Genomic DNA, 16,155 nt, shown 5'->3' with positions numbered 1-16,155 from the left:
AAGTGACACTGTACCAGTGCCACACATAGCCTTTAACTTCCCTGACAATCTCTACTTTCCACTCTTAGGCTTCTGAGTCATCACTTAAGAAACTATGACTCTCCTGCTGGAAAGAGCACACGGAGAGGCTCAGAGGTGAAGCAGAGAGAAAGAGAGAGAGAGAGGCTCAGCTGAGTCCAGCTTTCCAGGCAACCCCACCAACATGCCAGACATGTAGGTAAAGTTGTCTTGGATGCTCTAGATCAATCCAGCCACCAGGTGACCTTAATCCGTACCAAGTGGAGCAGAATTTCCAGCAAGCCCCACCTAATTTCCTGACCTATAAAATCATGTACTGGAATAAAAGGCTTCCCATTTTATGTCACCAGGTTCTGGGGTAATTTATGCCAGCACAGACAACCACGCAGTAATGAAGACAGCTAAGACTTTGTAGTACTGTAACCAAGGGTGCTCCTTGGCTTGATCATCATGGCCAATCTACCCAAAACAGACACTGAGTGGTGCCCCCTCCATGCCACACAGAGCCACAGGGCCTTTGCACAGAAAAGCAAACAGTAGGAATGAAGTCCTGGGCTTCTGTGATGTGTTCTCCAAGGAGAGACAGACAAACAAAAAATACTCCTGTATTTGAGTAAACAGAAAATATCAGATGGCAATTAGTGCCATAGCATGATAAAACAACAACAAAATAACAATTAAAAAAAAAAAACCCAGGTTGAGAGTTTAGAGAGCAAAAGCTACTTTGCATGGAGTAGTCAGAAAAGTCTGAGGAGGTGACTTTGAGCTGGAATCAAAATGACAAGAAAAAGCCTCCAATGCAACTACCTGGGGAAGGCCATTCTGTTTGGGGGAAATGGCCAGTCCATCAGTCCTAAGGTGAAAACAAGCTTCAAATGTCCAATGAAGAGCAGGAAAGGAGGTATGGCTGGGGCATTTGTGAAGGGATGAGATTACAGAAATTGGCAGGGCTCAGGTCTTAGAGCACCTTGTAGGACCAAGGGAAGGATGCTGCATTTTATCCTGAGTACAATGGGAGGCCCTTGGGAAGCTTGAAACAGAAGCCTGACATGAGATCATTTTTATTTTGAAAAGCTTCTTGGGCTGCCATGAGGAGAACAAAGGATCCAAGAGTGGAAGCACTCATTTTAGTGACAGAGAGTGAGGCGTGGATCAGGGCGGAGCAGTCAGATGAAGACAAGACGATTGGCCCGAGGAACACATGTTGGAGAATCAACAGAACTTGTGATGACTTAGATACTAGAAGAGGAAGACTTAGTTGTTTGTTAAGTCTTAGCTTAACTACACAAGAGGGATCCCTGGGTGGCGCAGCGGTTTGGCGCCTGCCTTTGGCCCGGGGCACGATCCTGGAGACCCGGGATCGAATCCCATGTCGGGCTCCCGGTGCATGGAGCCTGCTTCTCCCTCTGCCTGTGTCTCTGCCTCTCTCTCTCTCTGTGACTATCATAAATAAATAAAAATTAAAAAAAAAAATTTAACTACACAAGAAAACTGAAGCCCAGAGCAATTGCTCACCTTGCCCAAAGCCATACAGCTTGCCCAGGTAGAGACAAGATTCAAACATGGATTTTCTGTCTCCAATCTCTTTTGCTCTTTTCACCCCGTGCTTTCAGGGCACACTACCGGGGATGGGCATTTTCAATTAATTAGTCAGCTAGTGTGCACAAGGAGAAAGCTTCACTCACAGGTTTTTCCAGGGGCAGAGACGCTGACACCTTCTCCATCATCATAGATGGGAGTCACCGTGACTTTGTACTCCGTATTGGGAAGGAGAGGCTTCAGAAGGAGATTGTTCTGGCTTCCAGGCACCATAACCTGAAAAGAAAGGCAAAGGGTCATGGTCTTAGTGAAGACCTTTGTTTCTGTTGGTCTACTAATGGAGCAAGACGATGGGGACCTTGAAATAATCAAAAGCAAGGCAATGTGGTTGGACAGTGATGAGAAAAATAAGCATCCATGCAAAAGCATTTCTCTCTAGAATTCCCCTACAGCAGCCCTTAGTTTATAACTTCTAATGCAGGTTTCAATGTGAAGAAAATAAGCTCTGGGGACAGACATCTCTCTTGACATCTCTTCTCTTGACATCTTTTCAGCATGTGTAAAGTACCTAGAAGTGAGAATAGTCGTCTATTTGGAAAGCAGGTGTTTATAGCTGAGGAGTGTTCATTCTATAACCCAGCCTGCTTATCATTTTTTATTCTACTTAAGTATCCTCTTGAAAATCCAGCCTTCTCTTCTTTACCCTCTCAGACATAATCTAATCCCAGTACTTTAGAAAAGAATAGAAGCTAGCCAAGAACAACCACACATTAAATCCATGTTTTCCAGAGGGGGGGAAAAATGTGGCAGGCTTATTTCTAAAAGGAGATTCCTTCTTCCATCTGAAATCACCATCACTCTACCTCTCAAGGCTGCAAAAAGTGAAATGCAGTGGCGAGATCCACGCTGCACAAGCATCAGTGTAACATGCCATGTGGCTCAGTGGTGCAAATTCTGGTATCCCTAAATGAACATATGGACCACATGAGAAAAGCCACATGTTCTCAATGTTAAAACCACAAAATTTTTTGCCTCTGCTTCTGCAGTCAGATGCTGACACACCTCTGGGCCATTTAAGGAACTTAATCGTGGCTGGAAAAATGCTATGTAAGAATCTAAGTACTGACCCAAACGTGTTTAAAGGAATCACAAGACTGGGACAGCTGGAGATGCTTTTTGATTCAAGGGCTGGGTAAAATGCCAGCAGGCAAAGGGCTGTGCTGTCTACTTCTGGATGAGGGAAGAGACCAATAAATCATGGAATAAGCCCTAGGAAGCCTCAAGTTGAACCCAGAAGCAGCTGTTGCCAAGATACCACTAAGATCTAAAAGCAATTTTATAAAATATATTGTTAAAAATGAAGTCTCAATTAGGTGATCTTTTATTGAATTAGTATGATTTTACTCCTTATATGAAAGGGACATTGAAATATACTAGAGTTGAGTTGATGTGGACCTGAGAGGGAGTTTTTTTTTTTTTTTTTTTTTTTTTTTTTTAAGAGCTCTGCTTTATTTTCGAATGAGTGAGATAACCCTGGCATTAAGACGGGTAAAGGAAGAACAGTGGTTGCCCTGACTTGCATTACCCCATCAATGTAGCTTCCTCCAGGGCACTTCTTTTAAATAGAACTCTTCCGAAGCACAGAGCCTGGGCATTCCATCCGAGCTGTCTGTTTAGCAAACCACCCATGTTGATCCTCCTTAAATAAGATCATCTTGCAAACTGAGAAATGCATGGGCTTGGAAGCAATCACACTTAGACTGTGGGATTCCAAAAAGCAATAGGGCCACTGTGGAGGAATCACTGAGCTTGCTAGGAAGTAATTGCTGTGGTTTATAATAACAGCCATCTTTTACCCATCAATTATTATATGCCAGGTGCTACCCTAAGGATTTTAGTATAGTAATTCACTTATTCTTCACCACAACCCTTGGAGGTAAGGAGAAACATTACATTACTTTTACATATGGGGAAATTGAGGCCCACACAGCTTCTGAGTAAAGAAACCATCCTGAAATCCAGGATATCTAGCCTGAGCCTTGCTTTAACTACTATACCCTGCTCCCTGTGGCTACACCACTTGAACCTTTTTACCCTAATGATATTCCATTCCAAGAATAAAATGTAAATCTCCTCTTGGAAATGCAAAGTCCCTTCTGCTTGGCCTCTGCTTGTTTGCACAAAGCAGGGTAAAGATGGGCTCATACCAAAAACAGATGCTGTAGATCATAGCAGATGGTGGTTTTGTTTATAAAACAATTCTATAAAAGATGCTTATGGTTAAATGAGATGCAAATCTAACCAGTGAACTTTCACGTTTTAAATTTTCTTTTAGAAATGGAACTTCATGTCTGGCTCCATTATTGCCCAAAGCTGTTCAGAGCAGCCTGGATCCCATCAGCAGAAAGAGGGTTCCCTGCCTCTCCTTGTGTTCCCATCTTACAAAATTCTGTGTCTAGACAGTGATTCAAATGCTATCTGCGGTAGAGGACTAGGTAGCGTTGGCACTGCTGTTTTAATTCCAATCAACTGAAGACAATATTTTTATAAAGTACAATAAAACAAAATTGCTGGTAGAAACGATCATGTTCCTGGATGTTGCTGCAGTGTCAACTCGCTACAAATGTTTATAAAAGCTAAATCTTAATATCCCAACTTATCTTGTAAGAGACACAGACACACACTGAGTACACATACGTGTTCTGGAACATTTCTTGCAAATTAGAATTCAGGTCATGGTTATTGATGTTGACATCCAGGCTCTAGAAAAGTCTGAAATCCTGATCAGCCTCTCACAAATAAAGAAGTGTGAGACCTCCAAACCCTGACAACAAATTCAGGTCAAAGTCATTGCTGGCCAAGAAGCATTACTTTCTAAAAGTTCAAAAATATTTTATTGGAAATATTTGGTAGATTTGATTATGTTTAGAAAATACATGAATACTTCGCTTACTCAGCTGGAAAAGGAAATTGGATTCTCCTTGTTTTACATATGCTAAAGTTGTACTTTGGTTTACAAATGTTATATACATATAGCATTCTCTCACTTGATCATTTCCTCAAGCAAATCTAATTAAATTTTATAGTTAAGGAAATTTTAGAAAGATGTTAAGAGGCATTTCTCTTATCTGGACACATCTCCTTTCTCACTTTTATAATGTGCTTTAGCTCTCTGCCTTTCACAGTCATGCATTATTACTTAAAGATACTCAATTGGTGTTGGTAGTTCAAGGGCTTTGGATTTTGATAGAGATCTGCATCTGCCTGCCCTACTTTTGCTTTATAATCTAAATCTATATGCACCCACTTTCTACCTCTGGTAATAATACACTTATGAAGAAGTAACATTTTCTAAAACACGGAGATAAATTCTCAATTAATCCTCAACTGGGTCCCTGAAAATATGCCTGTAAACGAAGTGTGCACAAATCCAATTCAAATGGAATTGAGTGAAAGAGCTTGAAATTTAAAGAATTCTACACTACTTTCTTCTGTTTAGCAAAAACACTTCTGCACAGTAAAAATCACCACCAAATTTATCAATATTTTTCATTTTTATGAAGAGTTTGCTTAACTGGGGCATATGTGTGTTTCAGACTTTTGATCTTTTTTTCCTTCATGTAGGTGTCCAAGTGTTTCAAAATAAACAGTGTGAAATGAAAGAAACTAGCAAAGGGACTATTATCTAGAGAACAACCCAAAGTAAATATTATTATTATTTTACCTTGCATAGCTTACAAGTGCATGCATGAGATTAAATTGTTAAATCTTTCCAAATTAGAAATAATAATTTAGCAAGAAGCTTAATATGTTTCTTGGAAAGAGTAGAAATAAAAAAACAAAAAAACAAAAATGAAACTCTTACTCTGGGAAGTTTTTATGGGTCTCATTTTTAGGGACTATATAAAAATATGGGACAATAATAGGGAAAATTAAAACAACCAAACTATGTCCCTACTTACCATTGGTAAGTACAATTTTATTTTGAATTTTTCAATCATGGACCACTTGAAATGTATTATCTGAGTGAATTTATAATTCAATTAATTTTGTTTAACTATCTAAATATTTTATTAGCTTTAACTTTCTAAAGTACTTTCATTAATTTTCTAAAAGTACTCCCAGACCAGTTTCAGGGACCTTCTGGTTATTCCCAGTGGACGTGGCTATCTTCAGGGGTATCACTGTGTTCTGTAACAAGTCCTGTACCAACCCGAAACTAAGTACTTTCCTGAGACAATTTTGGGCTCAAATCATTGTTTATGTAAGCACATAAATAAATATAATTTTCCATCAAAGGCTTTATATGTGAGGAGGAGGAAAAAAGGATAATAGTGTTATTCTTGAGCAATAATGAATTTGGAGACGTCTCTCCTAGAGTGTCTCAAAATAATGTAGGCAAAATAATAAGAAGAAGAAATGCAAGCAATGAGGCTAAATAAAGCATATTCCATGACTAAAAAGAAAAGTTTCTTTTGGATGAAAACTGGAGTTATTTGGTCTGATGGGAAGCATGTCCAGGAAACAATGGAATGATATAAATTAAGAAAATATGGGAAGGCCATGGCTAAAAGTGTACCCAGGTTTCTAATACAGAAAAACAAACAGGTTTCTAATACAGAAAAACAAATTAAACCAAACAAGGAAAACTCAGCCTATAAAAATCCAAGTTCCCTAAGGAAAACACTCATATTTAAGAATAAGCTAGAAATGACTATAGAACTAATCAAAGTGAGTTGATGTCAGTGAAAAACATAGCTATGCATTAATGGATGCTATTATTAGGAACACTTCAACTATGTAAAAACAACCCTTCATGCATGCTTTGCATAGAAGATTTAATCATATTCCCAAGGGTGAAAAAGTTTAATATATGCGTATATATTAAAGTTTATATGTTAGAAGCCTATACACACACACACACACACACACACACACACACATATATATATATATCCGTGGTTGATCCTTGAAGAACATAGGAGTTAGGGCTGGCGACCCCCTACACAGTCCAAAACCCATATATAACTTTTGGCTCCCCTAAGACTTAACTACCAAAAGCCTTCAGTTGACCAGAAGCTTTCTCGATTTGTGAAAATAGTCAATTAGCACACATTTTTATATGTTATATGTGTTACATAGTGTGTTCTTACTATAAAGTAAGTTGGAAAAAATGTTATCCAGAAAATCACAAGAGAAAATACATACACAGTACTGTGCTGTATTTATAAAAAAAAAAAAATCCACATATACATGGACCTGTGTAGTTCAAACCCATGTTGTTCAAGGGCCCACCATATATACACACAGAGACAGTGTACCGTGGACTACATATGACCCAACATTGGTGCTCTAACTAATTGTCAAGGCAGCATGGAAGACAAGGTTCAGAAGCTTTATCAGTTTGAAGCAAGTTGTATGTGGAGCAAATTCTAGAGATAGAAAGGTCATCAAGAAACCAGTATTTAAGTTTGGATGAATAGAAAACATTAGTTTCTCGAGATGGTAGAGTCACCAAGAGAGGAGGGGTAAAGCCTGCACTGATCTGAGGATAGCCTTGTTAGGTCTGTTAGTCAGGAAACCCAGTAGTTTCTAGCCAGTCGTATGTATACAGACAGTTCCTACCACTTCTTCCGTATGGTCCCCTGGAGCAGTCAGATAGGTCACCCTGAACTGCTGCACGTTGCTGTCTGAAATGTCCCATTTTACCCGCAGGCTAGAAGTGGTTTCATCATCTACAACCAGGTTTCTGATTCCTGTTCGGAAAACTGGAACAAGCACAACCAAGGATTAAAGGCCTATGAACCCATCATATTCCACAATGAGCTCCAGAGACCATTTGTGGACATGGCACCAAGTATCACTTCATGTATCTCTTTAACATAGAGCCATATGAAGAGCAATTCAGCTTTAGTAGGTAAGGGGGGTGGGGAGGCCATCACACCTACTGGTAGCAGGTAGAAATGAGTTTCAGAGATGCTTACAGGGTGAGACCATGGACCCCCCCTATCAGTTCTGTATATACACCAGTAAGGGGAACTGGGGAGAAGCCATTAGACTAGGAAACCTGATGGGGAGCCTCCAAGAGAGCATGCCCACCAATACCTCCCACCAGTGCTCTGCTGGAGAAGCAGAAATGAGGGACCAGATGTGGTCAGTCTCAGTGTGCGATCCAGCATCCAATATACATCCTATTCGCCTGTACCCTCATTTCTGTTTCAAGACTTGTCACTCAAAGCACTCATCTCTCACCATGGTTGCCTCTACCCATTCAGCCCACATAGATATTTATCCTTTCTCTAGTATCTGTCCAAACTCCTTCACCCATGGTCTCTGACACATTCCTTCTCCTCTCCCGAGATGCTGACTCCCTCATTTATCCCACCTGACTTCTTTATCTCTCCCTCATTTATCCCACCTGACTTCTTTTTATCCTTCTCCAGTGACACTTTCTTTTCTTCATTCATTCAGAAAATATTCACTGAGTTTTTCCTTTGTCAGACTCTGTTAGGCCTTTGAGACATACAGGGATTGACACTTGACAAAAATACTAAAAGTGTCACAGAGAAGCAAGAGAGTGACATGTAGCAGTCAAAATTGGGGGAGGGTACCAGGCAATGCCTCACCTTCAGGGCTAGGAGTTCTAGCTGGGAGAAGGAAATGGGAGAGCTTGAAAAACATGGTTGAATCCAAGAAGAAAAGCAGAAGGATCTTGAATGTTATGACAAAGAGATTTGGGAGCACCGTGATAAAGAAGAGCTCAATAAAGATTCACTGGAGAATGAATGAATCAGTGAATGAATGAATGGGTGATGGACAGCCACTGAAGGGTTTTAGGTAGAAAAAGAAATGGTATAATCAAACTTGTGTTTTACCTAGTTGACAGACAGCTAGTTGGGGGACAGGGCGGAAGTTAAGTTGAAAGAGAAAATAGCTGAGGTAGAAATCCCATTCTGTGGGTAACTGAGACCTATCAGGTTAGGTTACCCATAGAAATGCAAGGATACCATAAAGTGAATAATTCTCAACAGACAGCAACAGAAGTCACTGTGATCAAAAGAAGGGATAGATTCCTGAGGCATTAACACCTTCTAAAAGACTAGGAGAGTCTAAAGACTTGGAACCCAAAACAAAGATGGAAGTAGAGAGATGTCACAGTAAGGTCTGAAGACTCATTGGCCTTTAGGGCTAAGAAGAGGTTAAAAGGTTCTAAGAGGATTAATTTTTGAATTGGGAGGCCCCACTTCTAAATAATAATATAAAATAAATAAAACTGGGATAACAGCACTTCTATTAAATCAAACTTTTCTTATGGGGAAATGGGGACAAATTCTATTCATCCTTACCTGAGGTCACAGGTCTGGTGGGGGCTATGGTTGTAGATGGTTCGGTCCAAAAACTGTCGACTAAAAAAATATTCATTACTTTAAAATTCTGCAATGATTGTAACTACACATTTGCATATAGCATTTTATAGTTTTCAAAGAAAATTTCATCTATATTATCTTACTTGCTCCTCTCAACCATCTTGACCGTGGTTGCAAGAATGAAGAAATGAGCTGTAAATAAAGCAGACAAGGCATCTATTCTGCTGATAAGGAAACTGAAACCCAAAGAAGTGAATGTTTCTAATCACAGATACCAGCTTTCACATAAACATTTGAATGACACATGCAACTTTGTGAAACCTCCCAGTTACTGTGAAATGGGGCATAGCTATGGTAATTAAAGGAAAATAAACAAGCTGTAGATCAAGCTATGAAAGGGCTGCCAAACAAGACCACCAAGGGGAAAATAGGCATTATTTTCTATGTCGTGTATTCACCCTGGGCATGGGAGCAGTTGTGCAGTTCTCCACCCAGAACCCCTCTTCACAGTCAACATGCTCATCCACAGCTTCTGGAATACTGGCTGCCAATGGCTCAGAGCTCTGGGAACTGCCTCGCCTCAGGTCACAGACACTGTTAGGGGATGGCCCACCTCCAATGACTGGAGATGGAGGGATACAAAGACTCAGCCCCATTGACTCAGTTTGGGACAACTCTGGAGGGTCATCCCAGGTCCAGAACTCCTCAGGGAATTAGCCAAAGGCTCAGTTATAGCTTCTCCCTATGTCTCATTCTGCCATCCTTACTTCCTTACAGATCCTCTCCCCACTACAGTCTTCAATTAACCTTCTGGATGCAATTTTCTGTTTCAGAATATGATCCCAGGGAACCTCATCAAAGAAAATTTAATATGTGGTTAATACCTCATATTTAAAAAATGAAGGGATGAATGAATCAGCGAGTGAACTTTCTACAGGATTTTTGGAACCAAGATTGATTTGGGAAATTCCAAACGCTCTTGGACATGCTTGCCCTCAGTTTATTTGTTCACTCATGTATTCATTTATAAATTATCTTACCCATCCATCCACCAATTCAACAAGTATTGAAATATAACACAGTAAAAATATAACAAGTACTAAGCTCGATACTGGGGATATAATGGTGAGCAAGACAGAGATGGTCTCTGCCTCTATGGTGAGAATACCCTAGGATTCTCATATGCTTCACATATCGGTTTCATTAAAGGTGAGAATATATGAAGAATTCTGGGGGACACAGAAATTGGAGCCTCTGTAGCCAGGAACAGGTGGGCAGGAAACCAGGTGGGTGGGAGGCTATAGGAATGACCACTGGTGATGTCCACCTCAGCCAGAAAGACACTTACGCGTGGTCCCCACAGCAGTCACCACCTCACTCTCACTCCCATCATCCAGTACAGCCAATAGCGAAACTTCATATTCGGTGCCGGGCTCCAGGCCTTCAATAACATATGAGTCTTGGTCTTCTTTTAGGAGAACCTGAAAAGCATCTGGTGCTTAGTAACTGGGTTTACTTAAATAGAGGTGAAAGTTAAGAAAAAAAATAATAAAAAGGAAAAAAGGTATCCTGAGCATGAGCAAAAAACTAAGTATACAACACTCCAGGGCCACTGAACTCAATTTTAAAGTCAAACCAGAGACTTCATTCCTTTCAATTTCCCCAACAAATGTGCTATTAATATTGCAAAAGTGCCAACTGAAGCTTTATTCAATGTCATTTATCAAAGAACCTATAAATATATTAAATATATGACTAAGGCCCAAGGGGGAAAAAATGCCATTTTAATCTTACAAAAAAAAATCATATGATTTGACATTTATAAAACTCCATGCCAGGCAAAATATTAATTACTTCAAGGATTCTTAATCTCTTTGAAAGTGAAGACCAACTCAAATGTGCAATGGGTATCCACTTCCAGAGAAAATGCTCCAGATTACTTTCCAGGCTGTTTCAGAAACTCACTTCTTCAGTCTTCCCACCATAGACTGGAATCCACATCAACTTGTGCTGCCCTTCATCAACTGAAAGGGGATGCCAGGTTACTCTGAAACCATCTGTCGTCACTTCATCAATTTCCAAGTATTGCTGGGCTGGAACTTCCTCTGTGAGCCAAGCAAGGAGACCTTGTTAGAGAATGGAGAAGCCAACAAAGCCAAACTCAAGCAGCTCTCAGGGCCACAGGAAGAAGACTCTGTGAGGAGCCTCTGGCTTTAGGGAAGCCCATAGAAGTCATAAAGCAGTGCCCATGGGTCCAGTGTGACCTCAAGTTTCTGGTGCCATCATTTACCCACAGTATCAGGAAGACCAGGGAAACACCACATTTCTTAAGTTTTCCAATAATTTCCAGAACTCTTAGATTCTCTCTTTGGCTCTTTACTTGAACTACAAAAAGTAAGAGTGTCACATTCATTACTTTACAAAGATATTTTTTCTTTATGTTGAGGAAATTAACAAATTGGTGCCTTTGAGGCCTGGGAAATGTTCCTTTTAGTTTTATTTGCTTTCGTGCCTAAATTATCCGCTAGTAATAAGCTAAAGAAAAACCTTATATCTTTTAAACCTTGTACATATGGGTGCCATCGGAAGTGAAATATAATTTATCAGACCTTCCAGAATTTCATATTTCAGGGGTGTACAACAAGAGCACGACATCCAACTGCATGTCAGTCATTGTAAGTCACTGATTTTTATTACTCGAGATTAGAGATTTTAAAACTCTTTCACAAGACACCAGGAGAATCCCAACTGGAGTCAGTCCTCAGGAAGTTCTGTGGAATTACTGTACTTTTTTCTGTGAATATTATTTCTCAATGGAGCATATTTCTCATCTCTCCAAAATAGTTTCTCATCTCCTCAGTATAGCACTCAATTGTTTTCCCAAGCACAATTGTTTAACTTTCCTTGTTAAGTTCAGGAAGCAAACAATAGAATCATTGCCACCATGAGGCAAAAATTTTTGTATTTATTAACTACAGGGTGTATACAGGAAAGGAAAATCGTGCGGTCATGCCTTACATTTTTGTTTTTGTTTTTAGTATTTAAAAGATTCCATATTCTTATATTAATAGTCAGGCTGCATGAATACATTATTGGTTACAGAGTGATGTCTTAGGTTAAACAGCATGAAACTTTCATTCTTGCAGGTCAAAATATTGTTGGGTTATCATCAATTTTGGGAGTCCATCTTAATATGCATGCACATGAAGACAGAAGAAAGCTGTGAAGTTTTTAGATTCATAGAGAAAGAAATGGTCTAAGATTAGGAACAGAACGGTACACACATTTACTTAACTGAGACTTTTTGAGTTTAGATGATCTTTCCTCTTTTTGCTTTGATAGAAAATAATTAGGCAATACACATTCTAGTCACCTAACTGGTTGTTAATAATAATACAATGCAGAGGCACCCGGTGGCTCAATCAGTTAAGTGTCCAACTGCTGGTTTTGACTCAGGTCATGATCTTAGGGTCATGACATGGAGACCCAAGTAGGGTTCCGTGCTCAGTGGGGAGAATCTCTGCTTGAGATTCTCTCTCTCTCTCTCTCTCTCTCTGCTCTCTGCCCAACATGTGTGCACACACACTCTCTCTCAAATAAATAAATCTATAAAAATAATAATACAATATCAACAAATATTTAAATGCAGTCTCTTCAGGCACCTGGATGGCTCAGTTGGTTAAGCCTCTGCCTTTAGGTCAGATCATGATCCCAGAGTCCTGGGAATCTCTGTTCAGCAGAGTCTGCATCTCCCTCTCCCATTGCACCCACCCTTTGTCCCACTCATGTATGCATGTGTGTATGTGTGTGTTCTCTCTGCCTCTTTTCTGTCTCTCTCAAATAACAAATAAAATCTTTAAATAAATAAATAAAATAAAATGCAATCTCTCCAAAATCACAACTGAAGAATCTGCTCCAGCTTCTGATTTCTGTATAGTTACTCTTGGAAATGTCCAAACCATGACAAGGCTCACCTGTGGTAAAAATTCCAGTCAGAGGCTCTGACTGTCCCTCATCATAGATAGAGAAAATGGCAACAGTGTAGTCTGTGAGTGGCGTCAAGCCCTTCAGAGGGAAGGTAGTAACAGGATCAACTTCAACCTGCAAAGCAGAGAAGTCATAACAGCTACCTCAGATACTCTCTAGACACGGGCGACGGAAGGCATTTTATTATTGTCTGTAGTTTACTTGGCTTGGCAGCAGAGCTATAAAGACTTCAAAAGTATTACTGAATTACATATAAAACCAGTCTGCTTCTAGATTACACATTTCTAATTTTCACCTTTAAATAGATTACCTCTCAGTTAATTCTCAGGACATTTTTACAACCAATATTATTTCCACTTGTTGAAGATATGGAAAGGAAAGTGCACACAACTTACAATGCCACTAGAAATAAACATAATGCTTCCAGCCTGATCTTCTAGGAGCAGCCAGTTTTTGGCTTCACTGCCTGGGCTCCACTGACCCATGACTAAATATCACACATTACTCCTATCGGAGCTACACAGACGAGCAACCAGCAGGGAAAGAATCAGGAGATATTCATACCAAAGATCACTGTAAATATTTGAAATATTCCTTTATATTCCACGGGGAGATATATTTGGGAAAAAAATATGTACCAATCTCTTTAGAGTACATAAGGGGTGAAGTGCTAAGGATAAGGACCAAGGGTATAGGAAAGGGAAGGATCAGAAGAGGAACAGCAAAGAATGAAGAAAGAAACCATAAAGTAAGAAGAAATGCAAGCAGGATCTAGAACACAGAGCCCTGAGCAAAGCCATCCTCAACAAAGAGCAAAAGCAGACACAATTTTATCACTGAAAGGTTGGGTCTTGGGCCTCTGAACCCCATAGCTCTGGGGGCATATTATAGACCAAGTAAATGGTGCCACACGTATACATTTTCTATACCTTGTCTCAATTAACCCTTACAAAACTCCTGTAAGGGAGGTACTTAATAAGACACTCTAGCTATAAAGATACTCCAAGGAATTGAAGAAGTGAACCTATTTACCTAAGAGGAGACTCTGCCAAAAAAGATCATTTAAAATGTTTTCAAGAGACATTTAGAGCAATTTCAGTACGATCTGTCATTTACAATACTATCAATGACTAAACTTGATAGCACCCGAGGTTAAAGGGAAGATAACTACGCTTACTGTATAGATTTGCTCATGGCAGTCAACGTGACCTTTACCAAAATATGAAATGGGTCACTGTCCTACTTAAATTTCTTTAGCTATCTATGGCTTTCCAAATCAAAACCAAGCATCCTGTGATGACCTCTTGGCTTTTCATAATCTGGAGCAGGCTCCTTTTTCCTGCCATGGTTCTGATCACCCACTGGCCTCTGGCTACACTGGCTTGTCAGCTCCATGTCTAATTCACCTCAGGGCCTTTGCACATGCAATTCATTCTGTTTGGGACCCTATCTCCCTAGCTCTTTTCAAAACTAGGCCTTTGCCATCTGTCAGGACCATGCTTAACTTTTACCTCCTCACAGAGGGTTTCTCTTTCCACCTATCTCAGTAGGGCTATCCCCTAACACTGCCCTTATTTGTTTCCTCCCAGCACCAAACAGCCTGAAATCATTTTATCTCCTATATACCTATTTATTTTCTCCTGCATAAAGTGTAAGCCCCTTCAGGATAAGACCCTGTTTAGCTTCCTCAGTATTGCATGTTGAATTATATTTGTTTTTGAGTGAATAGGGGAGGCACCAAAGATCATTTTTAAGAGAGATGATAATGGGCTCATCGGAACTCAGAGCCAATCCAGAAACCATATACATCACTAAGAAATCAATAGCAGGTAAAAAAGACAGTGTCAGTCCTTCAGGAAGGAGCTTCCACTTTCATACTTTTGGAACCCTGAGCCACTCTGCTGGAGAGGGCCAACCAACCTCAGCCTTCTCAGCCACCCCGGCTAAGATACCAGACACAGGAGTGAAGTCATCTTGGAAGTTCTGGCTCAGTCAAACTCCCACATGAATGCAAGAGTCACCTCAGCTGACACCACATAGAGCAGTAGAGCCAAGCTGTCCTTGCTGAGCTCTGCCCAGGTTGCATAACCAGGGGTTATTATTTTAAGCCAGGGTGTTAGTTCCGTAGCGGGAATTAACTGAAAATATGGATTCTCTTCTTCTGAATTTGGGCCTGATAAGATTATAGGCCATTCTTAGCACTTAATGTTTACTTTGGTTTGGGTATTGTCTGCATGCTTCCTGTGTAATAGCTCTTTTGATAGGTAGTACACAACGTTGTAGAGTAGCTAATTGTCAACTTTAATTTGAAGATAGTAAAAGTGAGAGTCTGAAAAGTTAAGGAACTTGCCCAATGGAAAATCAGCTAGTACCCAGTGCTTCAACATAGGTATTTTGGACTCAAAATCCTGCGCACAGAATGGCTTCATAAAACTCACAGAAAAGACAAATCCATATTTAAAATATTAGTTCAAGACATGTTCTTCAAATCATATTTATGTATTGCTTTGGATTATAATAGCTGAGTTTACTGAGCACTTAAATATGTCAAGGACTTTATATTCATTGTTGTGTTTAGCCTCCTCTTCCCCCTCAACCAAATTCTAGGTACAAACAAGGAATGTGAAGCCCAAGGACTTGAACTAATTTCCCAGACAGAAAACTATTAGCTGGAATGGATAGTTATGCCTTGACCTTTAAGTCTCAAATCTGTGACAAACAGGAATTTCATGAGGATATCAAACATACACAAAGCAGTTAAAAATCAAGCCATCTTACATACACCAAGAGACAAAAATATGCATGTTTTCCCCTTATATATTCTTATATATCTATCTTATTTACTAAAGCATTTTATTTGACTCTGAATAGACCATATTTTATGCATTAACTATTGATCATTTTATTCCATCAAATGAAAACTCTAAGGTGTCACCTATTTTTATTAGTTACATTATGTTTTAGACTAAGTTCTGCAACTGATTTTTTTGGTAGTATTTTTAAGAGGTAGGAGGAGAACAATTTGGGAAAATGATAACAAGTGACCATGATCTCATGTTTATATAACTATTTTTGAAAAATTTTCAGTCTGGCCTGAAAGCTTAATTTCAGTCTAATTCTGGGAGGGATGAAGAAAGAGTCCTCAACGAGGAACAAGGGACTGGGCTCCGCTCTGGGCTCTCTCGTTGAGTCATAGCTGTCGGGAACTGGACTTGCATCTGAGTCTAAAAACTGGCCTTTCATT

At 39.7% G+C, this 16,155-nt stretch overlaps 1 protein-coding gene across 4 annotated transcripts in view; it reads right to left on the bottom strand.

Annotated features, from left to right (window-relative positions):
• COL14A1 (collagen type XIV alpha 1 chain) overlaps window positions 1–16,155 on the bottom strand; it is a 216,041-nt gene that overhangs the window by 116,402 nt on the left and 83,484 nt on the right. For all 4 annotated transcript variants that reach the window (XM_025450239.3, XM_025450240.3, XM_025450241.3 and 1 more), the window contains exons 15-20: window positions 12,899–13,025; window positions 10,890–11,029; window positions 10,273–10,405; window positions 8,904–8,963; window positions 7,183–7,325; window positions 1,704–1,833 (exon numbers count right to left, since the gene is read on the bottom strand). In XM_025450239.3, the coding sequence (XP_025306024.3) occupies window positions 1,704–1,833; window positions 7,183–7,325; window positions 8,904–8,963; window positions 10,273–10,405; window positions 10,890–11,029; window positions 12,899–13,025 (733 nt within the window). The remainder of the gene's footprint in view (window positions 1–1,703; window positions 1,834–7,182; window positions 7,326–8,903; window positions 8,964–10,272; window positions 10,406–10,889; window positions 11,030–12,898; window positions 13,026–16,155) is intronic.

Source organism: Canis lupus, chromosome 13 (assembly GCF_003254725.2).
Source record: "Canis lupus dingo isolate Sandy chromosome 13, ASM325472v2, whole genome shotgun sequence".
In the NCBI taxonomy this organism is placed as follows: Eukaryota; Metazoa; Chordata; class Mammalia; order Carnivora; family Canidae; genus Canis; species Canis lupus.
This window is presented reverse-complemented; position numbering and strand designations above follow the sequence as displayed.